Genomic DNA, 26936 nt, shown 5'->3' with positions numbered 1-26936 from the left:
ATTCATTTTCTTACCTAATCAGTTAATTTTGACAATAAAATAAAATATTAAGTTTCAATTGGATCAACATTTAACCCTTTTAGTGCTAACCTCACACCACGTGATGTCAGCAAGCTGCTTAGTAGTGCTATCATCGCGCTACACGAGATATATAATCATATACAGCAAATTAGGTTGGATCCATAAATGATGATATTTTGCAGTGTTTTGTATAGAGTAATAAACAAGAAAAACGGGACTATTTATCCCCTTGCCGCCTCTAATTTGTCCTCAATGCTGTCTAAAACTGAACTACAGATGATTTTAGCTATGCGTATCGTCACCTGGAATCGTCATAGCTTTTTTCTTTACACGAGTTATTTTGTTGCTGATAACTAAACTAGTTTTGACTATCCAATTTGTGTTTTATTTCAGATTTTTTCATATTTTCAATTATACAGCGTAAAATACCAACATGGATTTCGGATTTTTATTTGGATGGATTTAGTGGAGTGCTATGCTGTGCTAGATGTGAAAGAATTAAAAACATGATCTTCTCTAAAAATCAGCTAACACGTTTTCAGCATGAAATGATAAGTAATTTTAAAATGTATTTCATTATTCTGTAGCTTTTGCAGAAAAGATATATAAAATGTTACATATTGTAAATTGTTTATTTATTAATTATTTACTTTCAACATATGCTAGCAAAGCTCCTAAAAACCATTTAACACTACAAGTAATATAGTCAGCACTTGGAGAAAAATTTCTAATTTAATTAAAACTAAAGTGTTCTTTTTCTCTATTAAAAGCAAAGCTAAAAAATACTTAAATAAAATGTGCTGAAAAATTCTTTGTACTACGTGTTGCAATAAGAATGTGAAGTTCAGCTCCAGTTCACCTTCCACTTAGTGCAGTGTCTGAAGTTGGCAGATTTGACTCCTGGAATCTGAAATCGACATCCGTCTGAAAAGAATCAAAACAGTCAGCGACTAAAAAGCTCAAAACGAACTCTCTACATCGTTTCAACATCAGAGACTACAAAAAAATGTAATCAAGATGAAGTGGTGTTCTCATTGTTCTCATAAGGTACACAGCTGAGTGCACTACAATGTTTCTGAGACGATCTCAAATCACGGTGGAGCAACCGAGTTTTCTACACATAACGTAGAGCAATGGCAGGAAGGGTTGATTCAATTCTGGCTGAACTGGAGATGAACTTAACATTCTTATTACATTAACATTATTATGTTGCAGTTGGCACATATTCAAAGTAAAAACTATAATTGGACTATATTCCTTAAAAAAAATTATTTACTACAAACTTGAAATCTTGAACACTGAAAAATTCCGAAGAGATTCACGAGTCGTAGTTTATATACCCAATCCTCTAACCAAAACCACCTAAACATTGAAGTCCTTGACTGGCCTCCGACTATCCAATCACAAGGCTAGAGAAATTAATTATTAACTGTTCTACCCCTATTGTAACCAGCTATCGTAGTCGACTTCCAGATAAGCAGCAGCTGTCTTTCTGTACCCTACCTACCTTTGTGGACCCTTTCTTGAGAAATTACATTTTTAGTTTTACCTATGTTTTGACAAATCTACTTGTATTCTAAAATATTTTTTTCCCATAATTATTTAATTTAATTTGCTAACGTAGCAAATGTTACAGATATAGTGGGAACTAATGATACATAATGTCAGCCAACCAAACGTAGAATACCCTCTAGAGATGTCTATTACAATGAAGATGACCACACGGTTTCAGCTTTTTGGCTTGTAAGATTTGATTAATCAAACTTTGAGGACCTTGACTATAAAATGAATCCATAAAAGTACTACTTTTTTATGTATTTTGATGAGAACTAAAATGAAAAGTGCAGATAATGAGAAAACGTGTTTTGAAACTCATCTGTGTTGAAGACCATAGTACTTTTAACATGACCAAAATCAGGGCCTTAATTCAAATTACACTTATATATTGTTTTCTAACTGTGTGAATAAAAAAAAAACTTATAAATGTACTAAAACACTTTTAATTATTTACATCTTTAATATCCAGTAACTTAATGTTTATATAAATTCAATAATTTATTCATGTGTAAAAATATGAGCATTTTTGTTTTATAAATAGACATTTATTCTTCAGAGAAAAATACTGAATAATTTTATGCATAATGCTTCATATTCTAACAGCTGTCTTCTACTAAGGGATTATAGTCTTGAGTACATACAAAATCCTAAATCTGCAGCATAGAATGTTTTGTGTATAAGTTGCATCTGCCATTTTTAACTGTCACTGGTTATTTCAAAAAGTTTGCAATTCATGCCTTCGGCTGTTTCATTTTTAGTAGATTTGTTTGCATGTATTGTGGTAGTAGGAGCTATTGTTGAGCTTGAATTAAGTAATCAAATGTAAAAAAAATAACTAATTTAAAATGTGAATGAAAAGGATGTTACTGGAAGAGTAAAGACAAGTGAAAACATAAAATCTTACTCAAGAATCAAGATTATTTTATTGTTATCCCACAAAGAAATGTATTGACAAAGTCGGGGAATTATTTAATATAAAATCTTAAAATAAAACACTACACTAACAAAGATGTATACAAAATTAGTTAGGATAAACAATACAAGTCAAGAGTTTAGATAAATAAATTACTATCTGTGTTACTAGATAGGTCTTCTACAGAGTAAAAAGCTTTCTGTTTAAGCTATTTTACAATTACATTTTTGAAGCTATTGAGTAATATGCCTAGCCCTAAGTTCTAACTTATTTTATACAATATATAGATAAGAATTCTGAGCCTTGGTCAGTCTACCATGTTTCAGACCAATCAGGTCTCTGTCTGGTGTGGTAGTTGCGAGTTCGACTTCTCATATTATGCACTTGTAAATTTTCTTTAACATACAATAGGCTTTGTAAAATAAAAATGCAAGGTAGAGTTAGTACACCACTTTCTATAAACATTACTTTATAGGAATCTGTGTTATTCTTATTAAAACTAGTGTGTAAAGCTTTTCTCTGGCACAGGAATACCTCCTTAGCACCACCAGAGTTCTCCCCAAAAAATGGTACCATATTGTAGCTGGGAGTGAAAGAGTGCAAAGTAAGCATCAACAAAACTACACTAGTAAAAAAGTAAAAAGTTTTAGTTTGTACCCACTTGAGCTTGGTGTCAAGATAAATTCCTAGCAGCTTGGCAGACTTGTTTTCACAGTTAGAGTTGAAGCTAAAGACAATGCATTCCCTTTTCCCTCCATTAATAAAAAAGCTGTTGGCAGAACACCAAAGGTAGGATCTCTCTATTATGTCATTTATGACCATTGAGATAGTTTGAGGAAGCCTGCTAGAGCACATTAATGTAGTGTCGTCTGCATAAAGAACACACTTATCAGGCACAAAATTTGGAAGATCATTGATAAAGACTGTAAACAAAAAAAAGGGCCTAGGACAGATCCCTGTGGCACCCTACTTAATACCTTCCTGAATCAGACCTCTGTTTAGCTTTTTTTACAAACTAAAATCTATTAGATAGATAAGAGACAAAAAGTGACAGCTCATTAACTTCTTTCCATAGTAATTGAACTGTTCAATTAAGTTTTTGTGAGGAATAGTATCAAAGGATTTATTTAAATCTAAACAGTTCTGACTTCTTCTTTACTTTCAAACCCATTAATAATATAAGATACAACACTTTCAGCAGCCTTAGTAGAGAAACCCTGCTTAAAACTAAATTGTTCAGGCATGACAGATTTACTTTGCTCGAAATAATTATCAATCTAGATTTTTATTATACTTTCAACAGGCTTAGGGATTAAAAGTGCAAGAGGAGTCGATGATGGTTGAAAAATTCAAAATATATACATACTAGAGAACATATTGCATTCAATGCTAAAATCTGTTAGAACTTGAAAAGTTGTGGTTGTGCGCTATCTAGCAGCAAAAAAAGAAAAGTGTGGTTATAAGTTAAATATATTACAGAAAACTATTAAACACATGTTGTACTCTGAGTAAACTCTGACAATAATAGAAAATACTGAACATGTTAAATCTAATTCATAAAAGTTATGTACTTACTATAACATTAAAATGGATTACAACTCTAAACAAATGGTTTATCATAGTAGCGTTATCTATGCTCTAAAGGACAGAACTAGCTTTACTGAACAAAATTTCTGCCACATAATTCCCATATGGATAAAAGGTCTATCCTCTGGAAAATCAAATACTATAGCAGGCCATATGTTTCAGATGCCGGACTACATTGCTATACTGCTGGGAGAAAAATTGTTTCCTCAACTATTAACTCATAGCTATTGATTCAGTTTCGACATGCTCCATGCTGTTTTTGTATGACATTTTGGATTCATAAGTATGGGACATGCCCTATGTGCATCTGACTTGCACCAGTCTGTTCTATTTCTATGACATCAGCTAGCAACAGATATATTGCACAATGAACATGCACACTGTTGACAGAATTTTTCAACTTATCTTCAAATGTGATGGTACCTCGAGACATTTTTATGTAGTACAATCTGAACACTTTCATGTCTTATAGCATAAATGGTTCTTTATAACTTGCCATAAAGATACACTCTCAATTTGTGAATGACAAAAGGAAGACATTTACAAGGCAGCAGAGTTGCTATATACAAGGTCCAACTTCTATAACGAGGTCACCTTAGCTCAACTGTGAATGACGCTGTAAAACTTCAACTCACATCTTGCTCAACTGAGGTTGCTTTTACCTTCTTTTGAAGGTGACTTTGTCAAATTACAGCAGCCACCTCTCCAAAAACCATCTTGAAACTCCAATAATTCTCTTGGATGAATCTCAATAACATCATATACTCCCCTCAGTTTTTAATAGTCTTGGTCTCCAAACTCTGACAATTTTCTCAAAAAGACAGTTTTTTTCCAGACTTCTATTAAACGTAATACCTTAGGTTTATCACAGTCAATCTATATTGTTCGTGTGAATTCTGAATTCCATGCATCAGCTAAATGTTTGTGCATCTCTTTTGGGCACCCGGTTTGAATTAGAATTACTCTTTTGTCTCTTAATTCAAGCTGTGACATATTTTTATCTTAAACTCAATTTTCCCTCAATTAGCATTTTAAACTTATTCCTTTTCTGGCACAAGCGAGGTTTGATATGCCATAATTCCACATTTCACATGTCAGTTGTTCAGTGGCAAAGTTATATCTGATAATAGTGTTCTAGATGTGTTACCCGAAACAATATCTTAGTTTTAATACTCATTGAACATTCCTGAATGTGGCACATGAAGCATAAAAACAGATACTTCGATCTCTTATAATCTTCTCAAGGGTCTTTCAGACATCCATCCTCTTTCTTGTGTCCAAAACGGATCCTACAAATTCAGAAACTGAATCTTAATTGGTTACGTTCCAAAGCATGTTGTCAATGGCATTATTAGGATTAAACTTCCTCCTTCAAGAATTATGTTGAGATTAGGCGTACATAATAGGTATGCCACTGGCCTTGTTTGTGCAGTATGTACACATTGGATTTGTGATAATGCCAATCTAGTACAGGTACAGGCAAAAGTACCTGATGTGGCCTATTAAGAATTAAGAGCGGTAAACATTTACCTCTCTAGTGAGTATTATAGGTAAAATCTTTTACATTCCCGACTAGAATCACCGATTATCACCCCTGGGCGGCCATCAGTTGTGCACAGGCCATCACGGCGACCTCTACTTAATTCATCCTAATCCGGAACGTGCACACCGGTTTATTCTTCTGCACCAACAGGTCTATATATATATTATGACCCCAATCGCGACTAGGAGTATGTATTGAACTACGGATCCTTGAGTTTTAAGGCAGTCACTGTGTCCACTTATCTACGCTCCGTCGGCGGAACCTTCTTTGCCTAGCCGTGAGCATGCAAATGCGGTATTTTTCACCGATCTCTAATCCATACAATAGAATAGAGTGAGCCGATATCAGCAACAATTTCTTCTGCTCTGAGACTGATCTCCGAAGTTTGCAATCAGACTAATAAGATCTATGATCACTGCCACAACTTCATTACACGGCTGTTGCGTCTATTCTCAGAATGTGAGCTTGTAATTCAGTATTACATCCAAGTAATGCTGAATTATTAGTTCACAAATCTCTTTATTCGAACCACTTCCGAATTTTATCCGAATCGCAACCGGGATCCCCTTGTTTTAGCTAACGACCTCTCTTTTGGCGATCGCATGGAGGCAGGAAGCAAGATCGTGGTCATTCATCCACTGGTTGATTATTTTCATTACCAGGTTTGATCTGAACTAATCTCCTAAAAATTAACATTTGTACTTTTACATATTTTATAGTAAATTTAATTTTTTTTGTTGGCTGTCAAATAATTTCCAACGCTTCAATGCAACAAGTTACCGTGGTGATCTTCACCTTGACTTTATTCAGCTGCTTTTGGGTTGTTATTAGTGCCCCTTGAAGTGTGTGTGATGGTTTTGTGTATTTTAGAACGGGATTCTTTATTATTCAGTGGTTAGATTGTATATTAAGTTATGCATGGATTGAACTTGACATTTCGATAATAAAGCTGATATCGTTGTTATCTATTAATTACTTAATAAGTGCGTAGTTTTCTGACAAATTAAATTTGTCAAAGTGATCTCTTATTCCAAGAACCTTGACAGTGATAATAGACCCTGTTGAACATAATTATAAATATATCTATTTTAACCTTTAAACTAGTAAGTTGTTGGATTTAGTTGTCAATCTTTGTGAAATTTATTGGTGAAGTTGTTTGTATACTGCTGGTAAGTATTATTATATTTGTATAATTTTAAGATTAAAAGTCTATAAAAATATATGTAAATAATAGACTTGTCAAATTTTGTCTGAGTATTTATCTTTATGTAGGTTAGGTTACAAGGCAACCATCACTAATAAACAGTAATATTTCAGATGGAGTTGTTAAAGAGTTTTATTGATTAGTTTTAATTAGTTCATTATAGTTTTTAAAGTGTGTCATCTATGTTCAGCTGATGATACTTTAATATCAATGACATTATTATCAATTAGGCCTAGGTCTACACTGATGACACTCAATAAGGCAATTATCCAACACAAAATAATAGTAATGTATGATCAAATAGATCCTCAGAGACGCTAAGAAGAAAAGTTATGGATAAGGTGTTTAATAACAATTTCAAGAGATCCAAAGCCATGAGCTGGAGTTAGTATCATTTATCTTTGAGTGTTAGTTTGTATCAGTTACAATCGGACACGGATTGAGAATGCTGTTGTTTTGCATTTACATACCTTCTCATAGCATATACCTATACAAACTACTCACAATATCAGGATTTGTGACAAATTTTGGTAATAATACCTAGCTAATTTATTTGAACAACAATCAAATAGCTATTTTATCTGGTGATATTAATTGTTAACTACATGTACAACATGTACAATCAATTGGGTTGAAGTATACAAAAGCAGCCATCATGATAACCAAATCAACTATTTAATATCTGAACTATCAAATATAAAATCAATTGACCTATAGATATTCATAATTAATAATTGCAAGCTGTGTTTATTGTACATAATAACATTATTGTTTAAAATTAATCTTATCATAACACAGTTTGTAGTGAGGAGATGAAAACTAGAACTAAAGGTGAAAATCAAATAGTGTTTTGTTTGTAGGAAAAGTGAAAACAAAGGTGACATTACAATAAATGCACTTGAGAAGACTTTTATTTACACTCTGCATGAAAGAAAGAAAGAAAGAATTTATTTTCTCACTAAACAGAGTATAGAAAAATCATGAATTTAAAGAATACATAGCCTACTCATCTTGTCAATACTTGAAAATTATAAATGTTATAAACAAAAGATGTTATATTCCTCCTATTTGAACATGAATTCAGATGGACAAATAAACAAGACAATTATAATTAATTATAGGTATAAAAATAAAAAAGCTTTATTTTTCTGTTTAAAGAGGAAATTTTGGGCCTCCCAGGCTTAGCCTGATTGAGGTTCCGGCCAGGGTTTTCGCTTTAGTTGAGGATAAAATCAGGACAGTAAGATGCAGGGATTGTGGATAATAAGGGAGGTTATTGGGTTATATACAGAAGAATGATTTTACCAGGGACTCCCGCGGTAATATATTTTGTTAATGAATATTCAATAAAACATAACATAGGCTACACATTTTTAATTAAACTTAGGTTTTGTTGTGACAAGAATAAAAATAGTCGCAATACAATGACTAAGGAATAGAGAAATAATACCTTAAAAATACAACTAAAATTCATTACAGCATCAAAGCTAATTATTTCTGGTAATTCAGTTTTTAATTTAAAACAAAATCAAAATGAGTTTATTGAAACAGATTATTTACTGATAGTTAATATTAAATTTCAGTACTGTTCTGTAGTCAAAAACAAATTCACTGTTATAGTCTACAACTACTTTTTAATTTTTGAAAACAAACTTATTATTACTCAAAGTAGCACCGATTACATTGTTGTTGCTCTTATATTTAGAAACAAATTCAGTACAAAACACAAGGCATATCCAGAAAGTAATTGTACTGAGGCTGTCCGCAGCTGGGAGGATTTTTTTTCAACATGGCTTCTTAACGAGATAACTGATGAACCTGTGTATTTTGAACTTGGAGCTAGATTAAGAATTGACATCTTTTACAAAACATATTGTTGCATCGACAGTTCTCTACATACTTCACCATGAACCGGTCTTGTTGCGGAGGGGAGGAGTTAGTCTACACGGCAATGTAGCCAAGATTCGAAAAAAAATCTTTCCGGGCGTTGAATATTGGGTTGAGAGTGATTTGTAATAGCCTACAGCTTTTATCATCAGAACAACAATTATGTACATTTGTCTATTTAAGGTAGATGTGTGAAAATTCTCTACATAAGCATCATAAGGTGAGATGCTTAGTGCACAGAAAACAATGGTCAGCAACTCAGACCTTTTCCTTTCACCTTTTATTGGTGAATAGGCTTAGGCATTTTTGTTCAACAGTAAAATCTTTTCAACTAATCAGAATTGGCAAGATAAGTTTAATTACACTGAACTTATTGAACAACTTGTCCAGTCAGTTCTTTTTGTTAATTCCCATGGATTCAGCAGCTTCCAATGTCAAGTGATATTTCATGTGTTAAAGACTGGTGTAAGACCTTCTTCCGTGTATTTTCATTGCTATAGTCAAAGTGACTCTCAAGATATAAAATAGAATTGTCATAAAATTTATCAAAGTCTGTCACTGCTTCATTAATAACTTCTAATGTTCACTTTAAGTTAATATCTGATCAAAGTTATATGAAAAAAGTGCTTTGAATTCATTCCTGTATGGCCCTTTGCTCTAAAGAAGAGCTCACATTTACTTCCAAAAACTAGGATATTGGAAGTAGAGTATCATGTAGACGAATCTGAAATTTCATTCTCTTTCCTCTTTTTGTTATTAAGATTATAAGGAAATAAAATCTTTTCACAAGAAGATAGCCTCCCTATTTCTTTTTGGGGGTCAAATTTATCACTGTTCATCTGGTTGGGTATTGAATGTAAAGTGCACCAATTTTGTAATTTTCTGTAGTAAAAGATGTATCTAAATAATATATATCACGTATTCAAAACATAAAGGATAGTGAGAACCATTTTTCCTGTCCATTTTAAATTTTCCAGCCTTTGAATTTATACAATGTTCAAAGACATTTTGTTGTGTTTATACTAAATATAGTAATAATTTTAAATTATGTGTATGTAAACAGTAACTAGTCTAAAAGTTTGTTTTATAATGAAATCATAAAGAACAAAGCAGTTGTTTTTAGCCTGGTAAATATATATACAGAGTGATGTAAAGTTTTACATTCCTCATACGTTTTGAATGTTACTGATACAAATATGAAAGTTGGAGATGTTTTGAGAATTCCCGTATCTCAAAAATTTCACTTTGTACCCCCTCTTTTTAATACATATTTAGAAAGAAAATAAAAACATTTACGAGTTTTGGTGTAAAATCTTGTCCTTTATATATATATATATATATATATATATATATATATATATATATATATATTTATGTAAAAGTTATATTGAGTGAGACAGATTGATTATATTGTCAAAGGATGAAGTAATGCATCTAGTCATTTGTACTCATCTACTAAATATGTTAAACTACTATATACAGTAACTGTCAAGCTATATTGTGTGTAGATAAAATCTTCACTATTGGTATATACTAGGAACAAATCTGATGTTTCCTTTTATTTACATAAATTGAAACTTTATGGAAAAAAAACATTATGGTTGCCTGTAAAGTCGGTTTTACGGGCGAAGATTTTACGTGACAACGTCTTTTTCTCGGTAGAATATTTATTGATATGAATATTATTAAATTGCACAATAGGAACAAGGAATTGAATAAAAATAAGAATTGCACAAATTTTAACTATAGAAATATATTTTGTTTACTAAAACATTGTACATAATTTGAAATTAATTAAAATTTGTTATTGTAAATGGTAAAGTTGAATAAAACATTTACTAAAATTGGAATTTGAAATTCTTGCTAAACACAGTTAAATTCTAACTCCGCGCGTGGTGATTGGTCGGTTTAGTTCGTTTGTTTGGTCGCACTGTTATGACAGGTTAGAGGTTATAATTTGTTATTTTAAATGTTTGACTAGCAATACGCGCTGTTTCTTCTCAATCGACTGAATTACGATTGATTGCAGAGTGATTTAAACTAATAATTTACTTAACACTATCAACATTTTTCAATAGTATGACATAACCTATAAACTCAGTTTCTCAACTTTTGTGTCAATCTAACAATTAATCAATCAATCATAGTTTACGATAATGAAATATCAGTGTACAATTATTTACCTTTATTGTTGTAGTTGTTGTAAATGACGAATCTAAGCACTCCACATTTTCACGAATAAACATAGTTATCTGCTTTATCCCGTGCGGCGGACCCACAGTTATCTGCTTTATCCCGTGCGGCGGACCCACTGGACGGGCATCGTAACGTTACCGGGCATTACACTTTTTCATGAGTGACTCCGAGCCGCAACCTAATTTAAGACGTTGTCACGTCAAAAAACTTATCTATGCTGGTATAGTTCTTTTAACAATTTACCACAATAATAACGATTGTTGAATGTTATGAAAAATTTAAATTAATAATAAGTTTTTTGAAACTATAACTAATTAGTAAGTAAGTTGACCTAGCGTAGATTATTAAGTTTATTTGAGAATTTTTATTAAATAACATACCATTTCAGTACTGTTGTATTTAATACAATTGTTTTTGTTATGTATTGTTTTTAACGTGTATTTATTTATTTATATTTAGATGCCATTTTGTGTATATTTTGAATTTTTGAATGAAGATGATTTGATTGATTGTATACTGAGTGAGTTTGACTGATGTAGCGGAAGCCAAACACGGTAGTGCTTCTACAGATGTCAATGTGTTAAATCACTTATTTGGGATTCCTAGAATATACCTCTGATGTTCTCTGTTTACTTTCCATATCAGCAGTAATCTGGTAGTTTCCAATCTGTTTGAATAAGATTACTCTCTCAAAATGGTTTAAAATATTTCAATTTAGAGAACTCACTTTTAACAGAATAGCAAAGACAATGTTATATTCCTATTTTGATGTTATGAAAAATAAATTCACAAATTGTTGAAAAATGAAGTAAATTGTCTCCTCTGAGTTACACTCCTCCAATTCAAATTCCAAATACACGAATAAAGGAACTGAACTAACACTTTCTGCAGGGTAAATCAGCTATACCCAAATTTTGGAGATCAGTTTGTTTCAAGGCAAGGATCTGAATTTCCTCAGTGAGATTGAGTGAACAGAATATTTTTTTTTATTTGTGTATTTAGTCTACTCTCCAAGTAATAACTAGATAGACATTTTCAAACAGCACTTGTAAAGTAATTGCTACTATGAAGGAGTGCAGTAGGTACGTGGGTCATTCAATAATTAAAGAGACAATCAGCTCTAGAGAGGAAACAATATATTTTTACAAAACAATACTTTTATTAACTTTCAACATAATCTCCTTGAACATTTATGCACTTGTTCTAATGAACACAAGCTTTTTTATACCAGCTGCAAATAACTCATTATCATATTTCCCAAAATCTTTTTGACATCCTCATTATCCTGGAACCTCTTTCCATGCAATGCCTCTTTCAACGCCTCCTTCAGCGGACCAAACAAGTGGAAATCACTTGGTGCTAAATCGGGACTGAGGCAGTACTTCCCAGCTCATTTTGTTAGTAGCTTCTCAAGTTAGTTGAGCAGTATGAGGACATGCATTGTCTTGTTGGAGAATCACACCTCTCCTCTATCCACGACGTTTCTCTCTCATGGCTGTCTTCACTTTGTTCAAAAGCCTATCCGAGTAGTATTGGCTGTTAAATGTACGCAGCTCTTCAAGATAATTACAAAAAACCGGACCTTCAGTATCTCATAACATCGTAAACATGAATTTTCCTACTTGCTTGGGTTTTGAATTTTTTCTAACAGGTGAGCTGGTGTGCTTCCACTCCGTGCTTTGCGTTTTTGATTCTGGCTCATAATAGTGAACCAGTGAACCAAGTTTCATCACATGTTAAAATTTTGCTGAGGAAGTGCTCAAAATTTTCCTGTTGCTCTCTCAACCTTGTTTCCTTGCTCTCTCAACCTTGTTTCCTTGTATAGCCGTGTCAACTCCTTTGGTACCCATCTTGCACATGTTTTGCGGTACTTCAACTTGTTTTTAATAATGTTATGAACTGTACCCATACTTACATGAACTTTTTCAACCATCATTTCCACAGTTACTCAGCAATCAGCACGTATTACATCATCAATTCGATTTTCCAGTGAGGGAGTTGAAACTTAAACTGTTCGGCCAGGACGGTGTTCGTCAGTCACTGAGTCATTCTGCTATTCTTGAACTGTTCTACCCACTTGTAAAAATTGGCATGATTCAAACAATCAACACTTTGTCATTCTAGAGTATATATTCACTGATTTTTGACCTTCAGCAAGTAAAAAATGAATCACAGAACGTTGTTCAACTGAAGTGGAATTTTCAAGTGGACTTGCCATTATTAAATGTATTTTTGAGGTTATAGAAACAACAGTGTTAATCAATCAGCTGATCAGGGCTTATCCTACTGATACCAACTTAAAGCTATAAAAGTACCAAAATTACCCTACCAGCAGGTTTTCCCCCAGACCTGTTTGTCTCATTAGTTATTGAATGACCCTTGGTAGTTCCAATGCGTGGTACCAGATATAGATTAGTCAATATTGAGCTTCAAGTTTCCTGGAGAATATGTGAACATTTAGTCCAGAACTGTTTGTCATATTACTTTAAAGTTAAGCACAGGTGATTGTGTGAAATGTCATGTCTAAATTGGAATTCAAACCCGGGCTCCTGGGGTGATGATACAACGCTAACCATCCAGCTGCTACCAGCGTTAACCTGATTAGAGGGCAATAACACTATATATTGATGTCTTGCGTTAGGTGTGGTAAAAATTCAATCCAGTTTTGGAAATTTTATATCTTGTTTAAAATTGAAGATGTCATGTCTTATTCAAACTGACAACTAAAAAAATCCATGGACATGACAAACCTATAAACATCTTGTTCCTATAGAATGCCCTACACTATCAGCACTCATGTCTTATTCAAACTGACAACTAAAACAATCCGAGGACATGAACAACCTATAAACATCTTGTTCCTATAGAATGCCCTAAAACTATCAGCACTCATGTCTTATACAAACTGACAACTAAAAGAATCCAAGGACATGAACGATGTATAAACATCTTGTTCCCATAGAATGCCCTTAAACTATCAGCACAATCAACTACTCATGTCTTATTGAAATTGATAACTAAAAAAATCCAAGGACATAGATTAGAGTCTCACTGGTTGAATCATGCAGATAAATTGCACGAGTAGAGATCATAAATTGCAGTTGCAACATCCAAGAGCATCACTCAGTATAGTGCAGCTGGGCAAATAGTGTATTTCTGTACCACACAGCCATTTATCATTGTAGTTTCACCTTGCACTAGAGTGTGTGGTATATTTCTCAACAGCGTACGAACAAAAATATTTTGGAGTCAAGGTTTTCCGGACACCCTCTATGAAACATAAACAGCAAACCTAATCACAGTGAGTTTCTGGTATACTAGTTGAGGTTTTAAGTGGGCTTTTATCAACAATGTTGTCTCCAGTAGGCCTACTGTTGTTCCACAGATAGATATAGTGATCAAAATATACATGTTTTATCTTTTCAAAGAAACATTGAAACAGAGGTACTTCCGATGATAAACAAGTATGTTCTTGCCATACATTAAAGTACAGTAGTACTAAAATATGCATAAATGCCTTAAAGTGATGCATGTGTGTTGTTCAGGTTTGAAAAATATTTTTTAATGTTAAATACATAACCCTTGAAAATTTCCTGAATACTGATAAAGTAGGTTTTTACCACTCCACATTAGGAAGTTAGGGGCTTGCAGCTGGGGATCTGAGTGAAAAGTTTTATTATTTATTTATTTTTTTTTATTCATTTCAATATATAGATTTTTACTTTAATTTAATTTAATTTTTAATAGGTTAAGTAATTTTGTTATTTTTTATTTAAAGTATAAGTTAATACATAATTTACTGCAATTGCATCAACTATTGTAAATTTACTGTATCCAATATGAGGTTGAATGGCAGAGAGGGCTTTATAGACCTAACTTCGTCTCTTTAATAAAGGCATTTTTTTATTTAGTTTCACATGAAATTATAAGCATTTAAATAAAGCAATTTAGGCCATTATATAGTGAGGTCCAAATAAAAACAAATGAAGGTAAAAATTAAAATATTGTAAAGTATGTTTGTACATGACACAGCTTTTGGGAGTGACATGTTTTTTTATTTATAAAATAATGTAATGTTGTGAATAAATAAATATTAAGTATCTGTAATTTTTATAATTAAATACTAGCAGTTGCCTGCGGCGTCGCACGCAATTTCCTGTTGAAAAACAGTACTATATTCACATATTTTTTTTCTAACACATTCTAAATACACTCCTGAGATAATTAATAGCTGGATATATGGATGAATCTCTATAAACTAATTAGGTTACAAAAAATCAAATTCGGTCTGTTGAAATTAATTTTCTGTCTAAGATATTTCCAGTATTATTGTGGAGTTTGCTTTATGGTCCGGTCAAGAAAATGTATCAACGAAAACCAATTTCGATCATAAAGCGTCTTCTTTCGGCTCTTTTCATTTACCTTCGATCTAACCAAATTCAATTACCTTATGTGTAAACATTCACGGCTTTGTACAATGAGGTGGCTTTTATAACAGCGTTTAATAGTTTTTTCATTGCATTAGATAGTTTATTGATCATTGGCGCAATCTAAATTTAAAATTAGGTAATAACTTCGTCCATGCAATCTGCATTACACTACTAATCAAGCACTTTTTCTAAATTTTTAATGTAAACAAATGTTTCTGCCTCTTTGATGAACTGAAAGTATTAACAGCTGTTAAGTATCAGTTCATTTTGTATTACGTGTCACAGTGCAGTCTGCCGAATCAAAGGTAAAACATTCTATGATCAACAACTACTTAGAAATTAAAAATTAATTACTAAAACATTTTCCAGTGAACCAAATTGTGAATTGTGTAAACCATTCTCGAATTCCATTGAAAACACACACAATTTCATCAAAATCGGTCCAGTCGTTTAGGAGGAATTCAGTCACAATTCAGTCACATACACATGAACACAAGAAATATATATATAAAGATTTAATAAATAAATACAATTTTCTTTAGACATGAATGAATGAATGAATAAACACATGTGACTCCTTGTAATCCATGTACATACTGAACATTTTTATCTGTTTAACATGTAGTTATGAGATAAAACATAAAAAAATATTTTTTAAATCCAAAATTGATTTTACTATGTTAGATTTGTATTACCAATATATTGAAATATTAAATCACGTCGGAAAATATTTTAGGAAGCTAATATTTACTCATTAGATGTTCATTGTTTCATTGAAAATGGCTGAATAGAGGAAAAACTATAAATAGATACATCTGACTATTCTAGAGACAAGTTTTAACTATTCCGGGAAGTGTATTTACTTGACAGTATGTCATGCTCAAATTGATATGACGCAACTTGGAGAGAAGGAATAGCTTCATATTTTGGACTTGAAGTATCAGTTCATCGATTTGCTATCGGTACAAATTATAAATTTGAATTGAATGATTCAGTATTGTTTGTACATTTATTGTTAAAAATTTGTATTCAGAACAACAAGAATAATGGTATCCCCTTGTTATTAATTTTGTTTTTGACAAACTGGAAATATGTACATTTGAGATTGTGAAGTGACAATATCTCTGTTTGGTGGTTCATCATACTGTGTTACCTGCCGCAGTGACAACATGACAAGTTAATTATCAAACCTGGGAATCACTAATACACAGGTTTAGCTTCCATCTACCCAATCGCAATCACATCTACATGTAGCTTTTATAAAACAGGACATAAGTCACTAACTAATTAGAGACAATAGCAATAACACCTGTAAAAAGTGAGAGAAAGAATTTGTATTAAACAATTTTTTATTTTTTTTGTTTAATATCTGTCCATGGAGAAATTAATAATAGTAATCAGTATGGTTTTATAAGTAAGTGCTGAAAGATATTCACTGCCATGTAGTTAACAATTTCAACAATTTATTGTATGCAAGAAATTATTCTATATTGATTAATGTAAAGCTATCAATAAACTTTGTATTTTTAGTGCAAGAATTTCCTGCTATAGCTGTAATGATATATTATAAATGGTGATAATGCCCAATCATCAAGATTATTTGCATCAACATACAATAAGAAATTCTCTGAATCTTTCATCAACATTTTGTAAATATTTATTATGTGCTTTAACTTATCTTTTATTGCATTGATAAAATCCACTTCTAATCTCTGTTTCAATCTTTAAGTAGTAGAATCAATGCATTGTAATTCTATTTTGGTTAATTTTAACATTGCACCCCAAAATGGGCTTGAAACAGTTAGATAATGAGCTGAATCTAATTTATAAAAACTTAAGCTAATTGATCTAAAACTTTCAAAAACATCTGCAATTAATAGAACATCCTGAATATTCTATAACACATATTAGTTTCCTATATTTCAACTTTTAATTTGTTCCCTACACTCAAATAATGATGCTAATTTTTTATCGGAAATGATCTTATCTGTTAAAATTGAATCGAAATCTTGAATTTTGAGTTATTCTGTATGATAAAATATTTCAATATTATTGATAAATTCTTAAGGAAATATTTCTTTATCTGAAAGAATTTTAAAGATTTCTTTTTCATCATTTGGTTGCCTTTCTATTATTTAATTAAAAATTTCACAATTCTTTAATAAAATTATTAGTTTGTTTAAAATCACTGTGTTTTTAATTTGTTGCAAACTTTTTTATAAATGAAGCCATCAATATGAATAAAAACTACATTTATTTCTCAGTTTATCAACTTTGAACTCATATTCATTACCAGAATTTACAGAATAATTTATATAATTCTTATCAATTTTAGATAAATATTTCTATATTGTTTTGCTAATTCTTTTATTTGCAAATGAGTTTGACATATTATAACAAAACACAAGAATATTTTGATAAAGTTAAAGATTTAAATTATTGCTTCTGAATTTCAGTGGTTGATTTTTTTAGGAGTAATTTTACAAGTTAGAATTTTCTCTAAAATTTTCTAAAAATCCATATAAATTACATAAGGATGAGAAAGTTTCCTACAGTAGTTAAAAAACTAGTTAAGATCTTTGCCGCTTGATCTAGAAATAATTGGTTTACAAAATTTTTAAATGATCTGATAAAAATTACTTAAACATCTTTTACATATGAATTTCTTGTGATGATATTTTGATAAATGTAAATTTATTATTCATTTAAGCATGTTATGGAAACATAATGAGATTTATCTTCTTGTTTTGTATATAACAAATCAATCTTTAAGTCAGAGACACAAATGTCTGATATTTGCTTTCGAACAATATTCAAAGATTTATCAGAATTATAAATATTTATAGACATTTTCGGATATCTATATTTAGAATGAAAATTCTTTTTTCAAATGCATTTACATCTTTTAGTGAAAAAAGATAATCAAAATCTCTAAAAGTCTCATCTCTTAAATACATTTGGTGCTGTTTAACTTTTCTGGATGAACTTTTAGTTTATCTACACCACATCGAATTTCATAAATAAAACCGTAATCATCTTTATTTTGAAAACTAAAACAAACAAACTTTGTTATCCTGCATATTTTGATGTAGTTGTAGCATATTAACCAGCATGTAAAGAATTATGTTTGTATAATCTTAAAGTAGTTTTAACACATCTTTTAAAGTCCATCCCAATCCTGCATTTGGTGGGTTATTTTGTTGGTGAATAATCAAATTTTTAACTGGCTCAAAATAAAATCATGAACTTTAAAAATATCTTTGGATTTTAATATCTAAAAATACCTTTTTCCAGTTTGAAGTTCATTATTTACTGATTGTCATTCATAGTATCATTCTAAACATATTTTACCTTTAATATTTCTATTATCCACAAACGTGTTTTCAATGATTTTAAATTTCATCTCTAGAGTCTAAAATATGGAGGAATGTTCATAATTGTTTCATCTGAATAAATTCATTAAAACACCTTTTTATAGACGATACTGTATGAACGTCTATAATATTTTCTTTTTGATTTTTAAAAAAGTTTTGAAATTTTAAGTAATTGTGTAATTTATAAATCAATTCTGTTCAAGATTTTGTAGAAATACTTACTTCTGGAATCTGGAGTCATGTTTATCTGAAGGGATTAAAAAAAAGAAACTTAAAATGAACTCTTTGCATTGTTTTGACATCAGACACATCTAATCTACAAAGCCTATGACAGCATCAGGTTTCAGACACTACACTAAAAGGGAGGTGAACTGGAGCTAAACTCAACATTCACATTTTTTTTCATATTTGAATTTTGATTGATTTCAAATGCGAATTAGGAGTGGCAATATATTTTATTGTCTCTAAACAATATGTTGTAGAATAATATTATTCATTTAGATATGTTGTAAGTCTAAGGTTTTAATATTTGTATGGGAAGGCTTACATTATATTTTTTGATGATGAATAAAATTGTTCAATAAATTATTTCTTTTTACACAAATTATGGCTTCCATTATGTAGATTTATAGAAATGTCAATATTCTGTTTGTTATTTTATTTAAAAAGAGTAATGACTAGTAATTGCAGTTTTGTTGTAATAGAAATATTTGGGGAACACCAAAAATAACTTATACTGACTTTTTAAAAGGATTCATGTTCATTAATAAAATGATATTTTGTATTCTATTAGTAATGTCAGAGTTAATCCAATTATTAGCTAACTAAATCAATACCCTTGATATCAAAATGTTTATACTAAGTGCTGATGAAACATCATATCAAAGGCATTTTCAAGATCCAGTCAATGTCCTGTGGCAATCTTTCCTAACCAACAAAGATATTACATGAGGAATTAATTTAAATATTGCATCAATAGTAGTTTTTTTTTTTCTAAATAAAATTTAGTTATTTGTTTTATATCATCATCATCAACCGACGTTTCTGTTATCACGGGTCGTCCTACACAGCCTCCTCCACTTTTGTCTGTCTGTCATTCCAGGTCTCCTCTTCCTCCACCTGCATTTTCTGTAGTCCCCTTCTCTCTATGTCTTTCCACACTTGGTCCTCCCATCTTCCTCTCGGTCTTCCTCTTGGTCTTCTTCCTCTTTCCTCCTTCTCCAGTGCTATTCTAGGCATTCTATTATCTCCCATCCTCTTCACATGCCCCATCCACTGTATTCTTCTTCTTTCCATTGTATTATATATATATATATATATATATATATATATATATATATATATATATATATATATGTTGTTATATATTACAAAAAACAATTGTTAACTAACATGATTTTTCAAATATTTTGATGGTTTAAGGTATATATAATATTAGTCTTAGTTAATACACTGTCATATTTATCATTAACCTCTTCAAAACTTTTTTTATATTATTATTCAAGAATTTCGTTCAATTCTAAATATTTGTTAAACATATGTTTTAGTGGACAAATAATTCATCAAAACACAATTTCATTAATTTTGGTGTTATCTAATTAAAACAACATGAATTAGTTAATTGTTGAGATCCAATAATTAATTTAGTAGTTTTTCCTATAGTTAGAAGGTGTTTTTTTTTATGTTGTAGTAGAGGGTGTTATCTACTCTAACATAACAATCATTTGTTTTAATTTATGCATTTATAAAACATACTAACCTTCTAAACATACTAACTTCTAAAAACATACTAATCAAATTTGCAGTTCTCTAAATCGTTTTAATTTGTTCTATTAAATTTTCCAGTTTATATATTGTTATATCATTATATATTTAGTGATCAATATTCATTTTATAATGTTTCTTACTACCTAAATTATCTTTGTTGAATTGTAAGATTTTACAATTTTATTTCTTATATATTTTAAGTTTTTGTACAGTCGTTTTTTAGTTATTTAGTATAATTTTCTTCCTGAATGTGAAGAATTGACATGTTTTGTTGTACAATATAATTGTTAATTAATGAGCCTATGAAGATAACAATGGTTGGTATGATTTTGTAACAATCTAGTACTTTTAACGAGTAATGAATAATTAAAATTTTGGTGTAGAATAGACCAAAATCTTACATACTTTATGTTTAATGGGACATATGATACATCAACATTATTAACTGTTTAACAATTCACCACGTACAACCTTATATGGATGGAGTGTTTGTTTTCGACTTCAGTCCAGGAGCGTTAAAGACTATGACCAGCCAATCATCTGATTGCAGAGACATCTTAATTTTGATATATACTGATTCTTGCAGTAGTTTTGTTCACTTTTGTAAATATATAAACTGTGTATTTGTTATAAATTAATTGGTAATTTTTTATTTTCAATTTGAGAACTTGAGTATGAACTCGTATTACGTAAAATTTCTTTGTTCCATTTTGGGTTTATAATCCTGTACACTACTTATGCATGGAGATAAAAGTGATGCAACAAGTACAAAACTGTCAACTTTTTCCTCCTATTTTAGTAAATGTGTTATCAATATTTGATTAGATTGCCTGGCTTGTCTTGTTAAAGAAAATATTGTTTACCTTATATCAAATGTTTTTAATATATTCAATATTATATTTGTAACTTTCACGGTTTTAGACCAGTCTATGTTAAAATATCGTGTTGGTATAATCTTTTAAATAGTATTAAAACTAGTTTTTAAGAGAGTGCAGTATCCCTCGACAGTAGTGAGTTTAGTCCCATATAACCAATGCTAATTCCAAACAGTCCTCCTGATGTACCTAAGCAGATAATTTGACGAAACAAGAATTATTTTGAGGTTTATTTACGAATAAAAGAAATCCAGAGATCAAAATGTTGTTAAAATTAAAATTACGTAATTTTTATTAAAATTAACTAAAGAAATCACAAAATTGCATTTAATAAATTTTCAGTGTTTTTCTTGTATGGGGGTAATTAATCACTGCATTCACAAGACTGCCTTAACAAGTAAAATAATGTAAAAATCGTAAAGATTCGATTAAAAAGAAGGTCAGGACGACCGTTTGAAATTAACAGTGGATATATGGGAATAAACTCACAATAGTAGAGGGGTACTGTGCCCTCTTAATTTTAGAGATTGTGGTCCAGAGGTTAATCTGTAGTTACCAATTATCAACAAGTTTCCAGAATTCATAGCGATGTTGATTGCAACAATTTCACAGTTTTTCCCATACTAAATTTAGAAAAATGTTTTACTTCAGTATAAAAAATGAAGTATGAATAAATAATGAAATTAATTTCACTCAGTTTTAATCATATATTGCATGTAAAAATTTATCTTTGAAGACAATTCTTTATTAAATTGATATGTATATTTTCCCCTAAGCAAGTAAAAGAACACAAAATATCTATGGATTAAAAATTAAATGGAATGCACATCTAGTTAGTCATTTGAATAAGTGAAAAACATTACTTCACATTCTTTAATCAAGCAATACTATTTCCTCCTGGAGCATTATTTAATTTATTGTAAAAATTTATGTTTTAATATTACTTTTTTGTATGGTGTATAAGTATGAAAACTAGTTTGTAAAACAATGTGTAGAACCTTATTAACATTATTCCAATCAAGCAGACAAACTATTGCCGATGGTTGACTCCAACAACTATTAGCAAGACGTAATACAGGGAAAACTATAACAATGTTAAGTGTGTGTGAATCACAACTTTAAAATTAGACAGTTTGCATAGTTGATTTCTGACAAGGAAAATAGTCTTGTCGGACTGTTAAGATTAGCTGTCAGTTGTCAATAATTCGTCATGTTGCCAGATATGTTTGTGTTGTTTTAACAAAGGCGTTATATATTAGAATGTACTACTAAATAATTTAACAGAGCACAATTCTCTGAAAATTTCTTTGATTTAAGAAATTTTAAATGACTTATTATGTAACTTTAAATACATTTAACAAAGTTGTACTTTCGAAATCTAAAATAAATTTTACATAATGAAAACTATTATCTTCTAGTTTATAGCAGTGAGATTAAAAATTTAATTTATGCTTAGGAGGGGCATATGTACGAATTTGTGGTATTTGGTGAAATTAAGTTTACTTTATTTTATTAATTAAATTGTTTATTTTTGTATAATCCTGTAAAATTTATCACTGATAATTAGATAGTCACTAATCCTGTTTATTGTGGTTTTCATGTGTTATATTATAGTATGCTAGCTGTTACTCACGGCTTCACACGCAATTTCCTGATGATAAAACTGGAACATCATAAGCATATAATTTTTTAAATATATATACCAAACACTCTTGTAATAAGTGATGGTCATTAGTAGATATTGCAATATTCTGATCCGTTGTCGAATAACTAGACTTGAAGTTCGAAGAGCTGTATTTAAGGCTCTCAATTTGTAAGTTGTAATTAAATTTATCTGCAACGTTTGGTAGTACAGTTCCAATGAATGATTTTAGTAACTTGAGATATTTAAAACTCTGTGTAGAGAAATAGTAAAAGTTAAATCTTATTGTCTTTTTAGTAGAAGCATTAAAAATGTAATATCATGGACTTCTATGATGATTTAAAAATGCGAATAGGCATGTATAAAGTAGATATTATTCCAAAGATTTTTGTGAGTTTTACTTCTTAACCTGCATTTTTTTAATAACGAGGCATTTGATATGAATGTTTCGGTTTATTTTGCCACAAACAATAACTCCGATTTTGTGAAACTATAATTTTATTACGGTACTTTATCAATGTAATGTGGAGGAAAAGTATAGAGCATTGCAGTGTTCAATCTTAATTTAATATTTATATACCGTATCTGTTTGATTAACATTTGTGAAAATGGTGGACAAGGAAATAAGTAACAGTGATATGTGAAAATAATTCTAAGATGTAAAGGCAGAACTGTTAGCAAGAAGTGTTAAATTGTAGGAGTACTAAAAAAAATCTCCACACACTTTCCTCTTAGGTAAACTGGAGCTAAAATCAACATTCACATTGAATCAACCCCTACGTTATATGTAGAAAACTCGGTGCTCCGCCGAACTTAGAGATCGTATCAGAAACATAAGAGTATGATAATGCCTCTTCACCTACATTACACTATATTTTTATATTTTGTAGTCTAGGTGTCTCTGATGTAAAGAGTTTGTTTTGAGCATATGCTGACCTTTTTTTGGATCTCTTCAGATGAACATGTCTCCAGATTCCAGGAGTCAAGTCTGAGACAGTGTCAAATTCCAGACTCTGCAATAGAGAAAGATGAAATGGAGCCAAAATCAACTTTCACTTGTTGTGTATATTCTTCTTTTAAATACTTAAAAGATAATAAACTTTTTAAATGAACAGCAAGACCTGGAAGGTCTTACACAGTGAACTTTATTTATTCAATCTGTAAGATTTAAAGGAGAATAGGTAATTACTATTTCCTGGATCTGTTGCATGTATTTTATGCTCATTCCCACACAATTTATTTTGTATAACTCTGTAGTTTTGGAGTTAAAGGAAAGGAACCTAGTTGGTTTACTTTGTCTTTAGATAATGGAAAGCAACATGTTGAAATAAAGAATTGATAGTTATTGTTTTGGATAAAAAAAATAACAAGGCTTGTTAAGAATTGAAAAAGTATATTATGGAATTCCTTCATGGTCCATTTTAGCTCTCCTGTTTTTTCTCTGTTACATAAAATGTGTACATGAAATTGTGTGGGAAGAAAACATCTTTTCTTTACACGTCTGATAAAAATTAAAAAAATGTAGAAATATATTCAGCAGTTAGTGTTTATTTAAGAACTAAAGCATTTTAAAATACAATCTTGTCTTAGATTTAACAAAATCAATTTTATTTTTTATTCATGATACATTTTTAAGTAGTAAATCAGCACTAATTTATTTGTAGGTGATAACATTATAGACCAAGTTCATAAAAATTAAATAACTATGCAGATATGTCTCTATCAGTTTACATTTTTAGATGTTCATCTGCTGAGACAAATGCTGATATAATTTTAACCTTTGAGCTCTGTTATCATAGTCTACCAAGTATGGCGATGTGTTTAAATAAATTTTACTACTATCTCCCTGTTGTTGTTCTGATTTAATTTTTGTGCTTTTATTCTAATATTCACACAATACCGATTTGATAAAATGCAAATCACTAGTACAGTTACCCATATCCATTTGATACAGGCATTTCACTAAATGTATCCCTCTTTTTATCACATTTATTTCATCATTTTATATAATCTTATCAGTGTATGAAATTCATATTTAATACAAATGACATACATTCAATAAGTATTTTTATTTATGTTATAGATTTTCTAAAAATAGGAACCATTTAAATGTTATTTATTATCTATGTTTTATAGTTTGGAAATGGATTTAAATTGTAATTAATTATTAAAATTTCAACAACAAAAATGATATGTATGTAATGTATATATATATATATATATATATATATATATATATATATATATATATATATATAATGTATAGGAATGAAATTGGTGATTAGAAACTTGTTGCATTAGCATTGCAAAACACTACATTAATTTATTGGTTATAAGTTGTCAGTGAATTAGCAATGAAAATAGTTATTGATTAAACTCATTTAATTTAGCACTTAACCTGCTCAAATTAAATATCCGCATTAATTAGTTTTTGTTATTACAGGTTTGACATTGGAATGTGAACCCCAGTGAACAAAACTGCCATGTCGGCCCACAACAACTTGGACCCTCCACCGTCAGGTCAGTGCCGTTGTCAGACAAGATTCTTAAACACTTCTTTGTTACTTTGATTTGTTAGTGGCAGCCATCTTGATTTAAGTCTCATAAGAGCAGTGATAAAGTTCAAATACTTTTATGCTCTTATTTTTATAGTTATAGAGTTATGGGAGATGCCTTATTTCAAAGATGAAATTAATATTAATCTAATTTATTTCCATTAAAAAAAATAATGTTATTGGTTGTTAGAGTATGAAAAACATATACACTTTACCAGAAAAATTCAAATTGTGTTTCGCTGTGTGTTTATCACATGTTTAAAATTAGACGTATTCCATAATTGTAAGACGGGTACTAAAGCCTTAAGTTAGACCGTTAAAAGCGTTGGAAGTTTAACATTGTTCTATTAGCATAAAACTCGGATTATTTCACTACTGCCGCCCTTTAGAGCATATTCTGTGACAAAATCCATCTGAAACTTGAATTGTTGTGAATGATGTAGATGGATGGAAATGTTATAGTACGAAGAGAGCAAGTGCTCGAATGATTGTGGTCGATGACAGGTGAGTCAGCCTACCCCACGGTCCGGATTGTGGAGTGGTGCGAGACGCGAGAGTGAGCTAAGCCGAGGTTCAGTGCTGGAAGTGTCGACCGTGGGGCTAAATCGAGCAAGCCTGATTCACTCCATTAACCGTAGCCTTCATCTCAGGCGGTATTCCCAGCGCCGTAAAACTGACAGCTTCGCACGAGTCCGTCCAGGTGTTTATTTACAGTCTTGTTATTTCCTGCTTGCACACACGCTGTTGGCGGAGACAACGTGTTTTGAAATATTATTACTGCACATCATAAATTGTGCGAAACCCAGTAAAATAATATAACTAAACAAAAGACAATGATTCTGAGTACGAATTAATAAGACATCTCAATTGGATAATGTATTCCAATTTCAAATTGTTTGAAATAGACACTAAACAAATGCGTTATTTTATTATAAACTGTTCCTGAACCTCAAAAAACCCGAAACTAAAAGAGTGTTCTGTAGGAAGTATTAATTTTGTTCTTTGGTGCAGATAAAACCATTACTTACTTTTCTCAATTAGGTGCTCTTCGTGCCTACTAGAATGGTCCATCATAAAGACGTTATCAATCAAGTCTCTAAGAATGGTACTAGTTTAACCCTATTTAATTTTGACCAGGCCACAACAGTCTTAGACGTTTCTTCAATTTTCAAATAGGCTATGTACAAAATTCAGTTAACTTTCCATAAACAACAAGTTTTAAATAGCCCAAAGGCCAGTAGCAACCAAGAAAACGACATTATGGATCTCCAACAGGAGAGATTACAGTTATGGTTGTTATAGTGTAGTAAATCCACTCTCAATTTCAAATTTCATTAATATATATTTTTATTAATGTATTCCTTAAGAGCAACAAAATTCAAGAA

The 26936-nt window shown here is 30.7% G+C and overlaps 1 protein-coding gene across 9 annotated transcripts in view; it reads left to right on the top strand.

Annotated features, from left to right (window-relative positions):
• Nucleotides 1–6450: 6450 nt before the first annotated feature.
• LOC124366088 (histone deacetylase 4) overlaps nucleotides 6451–26936 on the top strand; it is a 230572-nt gene continuing 210086 nt past the window's right edge. For all 9 annotated transcript variants that reach the window (XM_046822323.1, XM_046822328.1, XM_046822327.1 and 6 more), the window contains exons 1-2: nucleotides 6451–6790; nucleotides 25440–25516. In XM_046822323.1, the coding sequence (XP_046678279.1) occupies nucleotides 25480–25516 (37 nt within the window). In that variant the 5' untranslated portion in view covers nucleotides 6451–6790; nucleotides 25440–25479. The remainder of the gene's footprint in view (nucleotides 6791–25439; nucleotides 25517–26936) is intronic.

Source organism: Homalodisca vitripennis, chromosome 7, assembly GCF_021130785.1.
Source record: "Homalodisca vitripennis isolate AUS2020 chromosome 7, UT_GWSS_2.1, whole genome shotgun sequence".
Taxonomy (NCBI): Eukaryota; Metazoa; Arthropoda; class Insecta; order Hemiptera; family Cicadellidae; genus Homalodisca; species Homalodisca vitripennis.
Note: the sequence above shows the minus strand (reverse complement) of the source record. Positions and strands in the feature narration are given on the sequence as shown.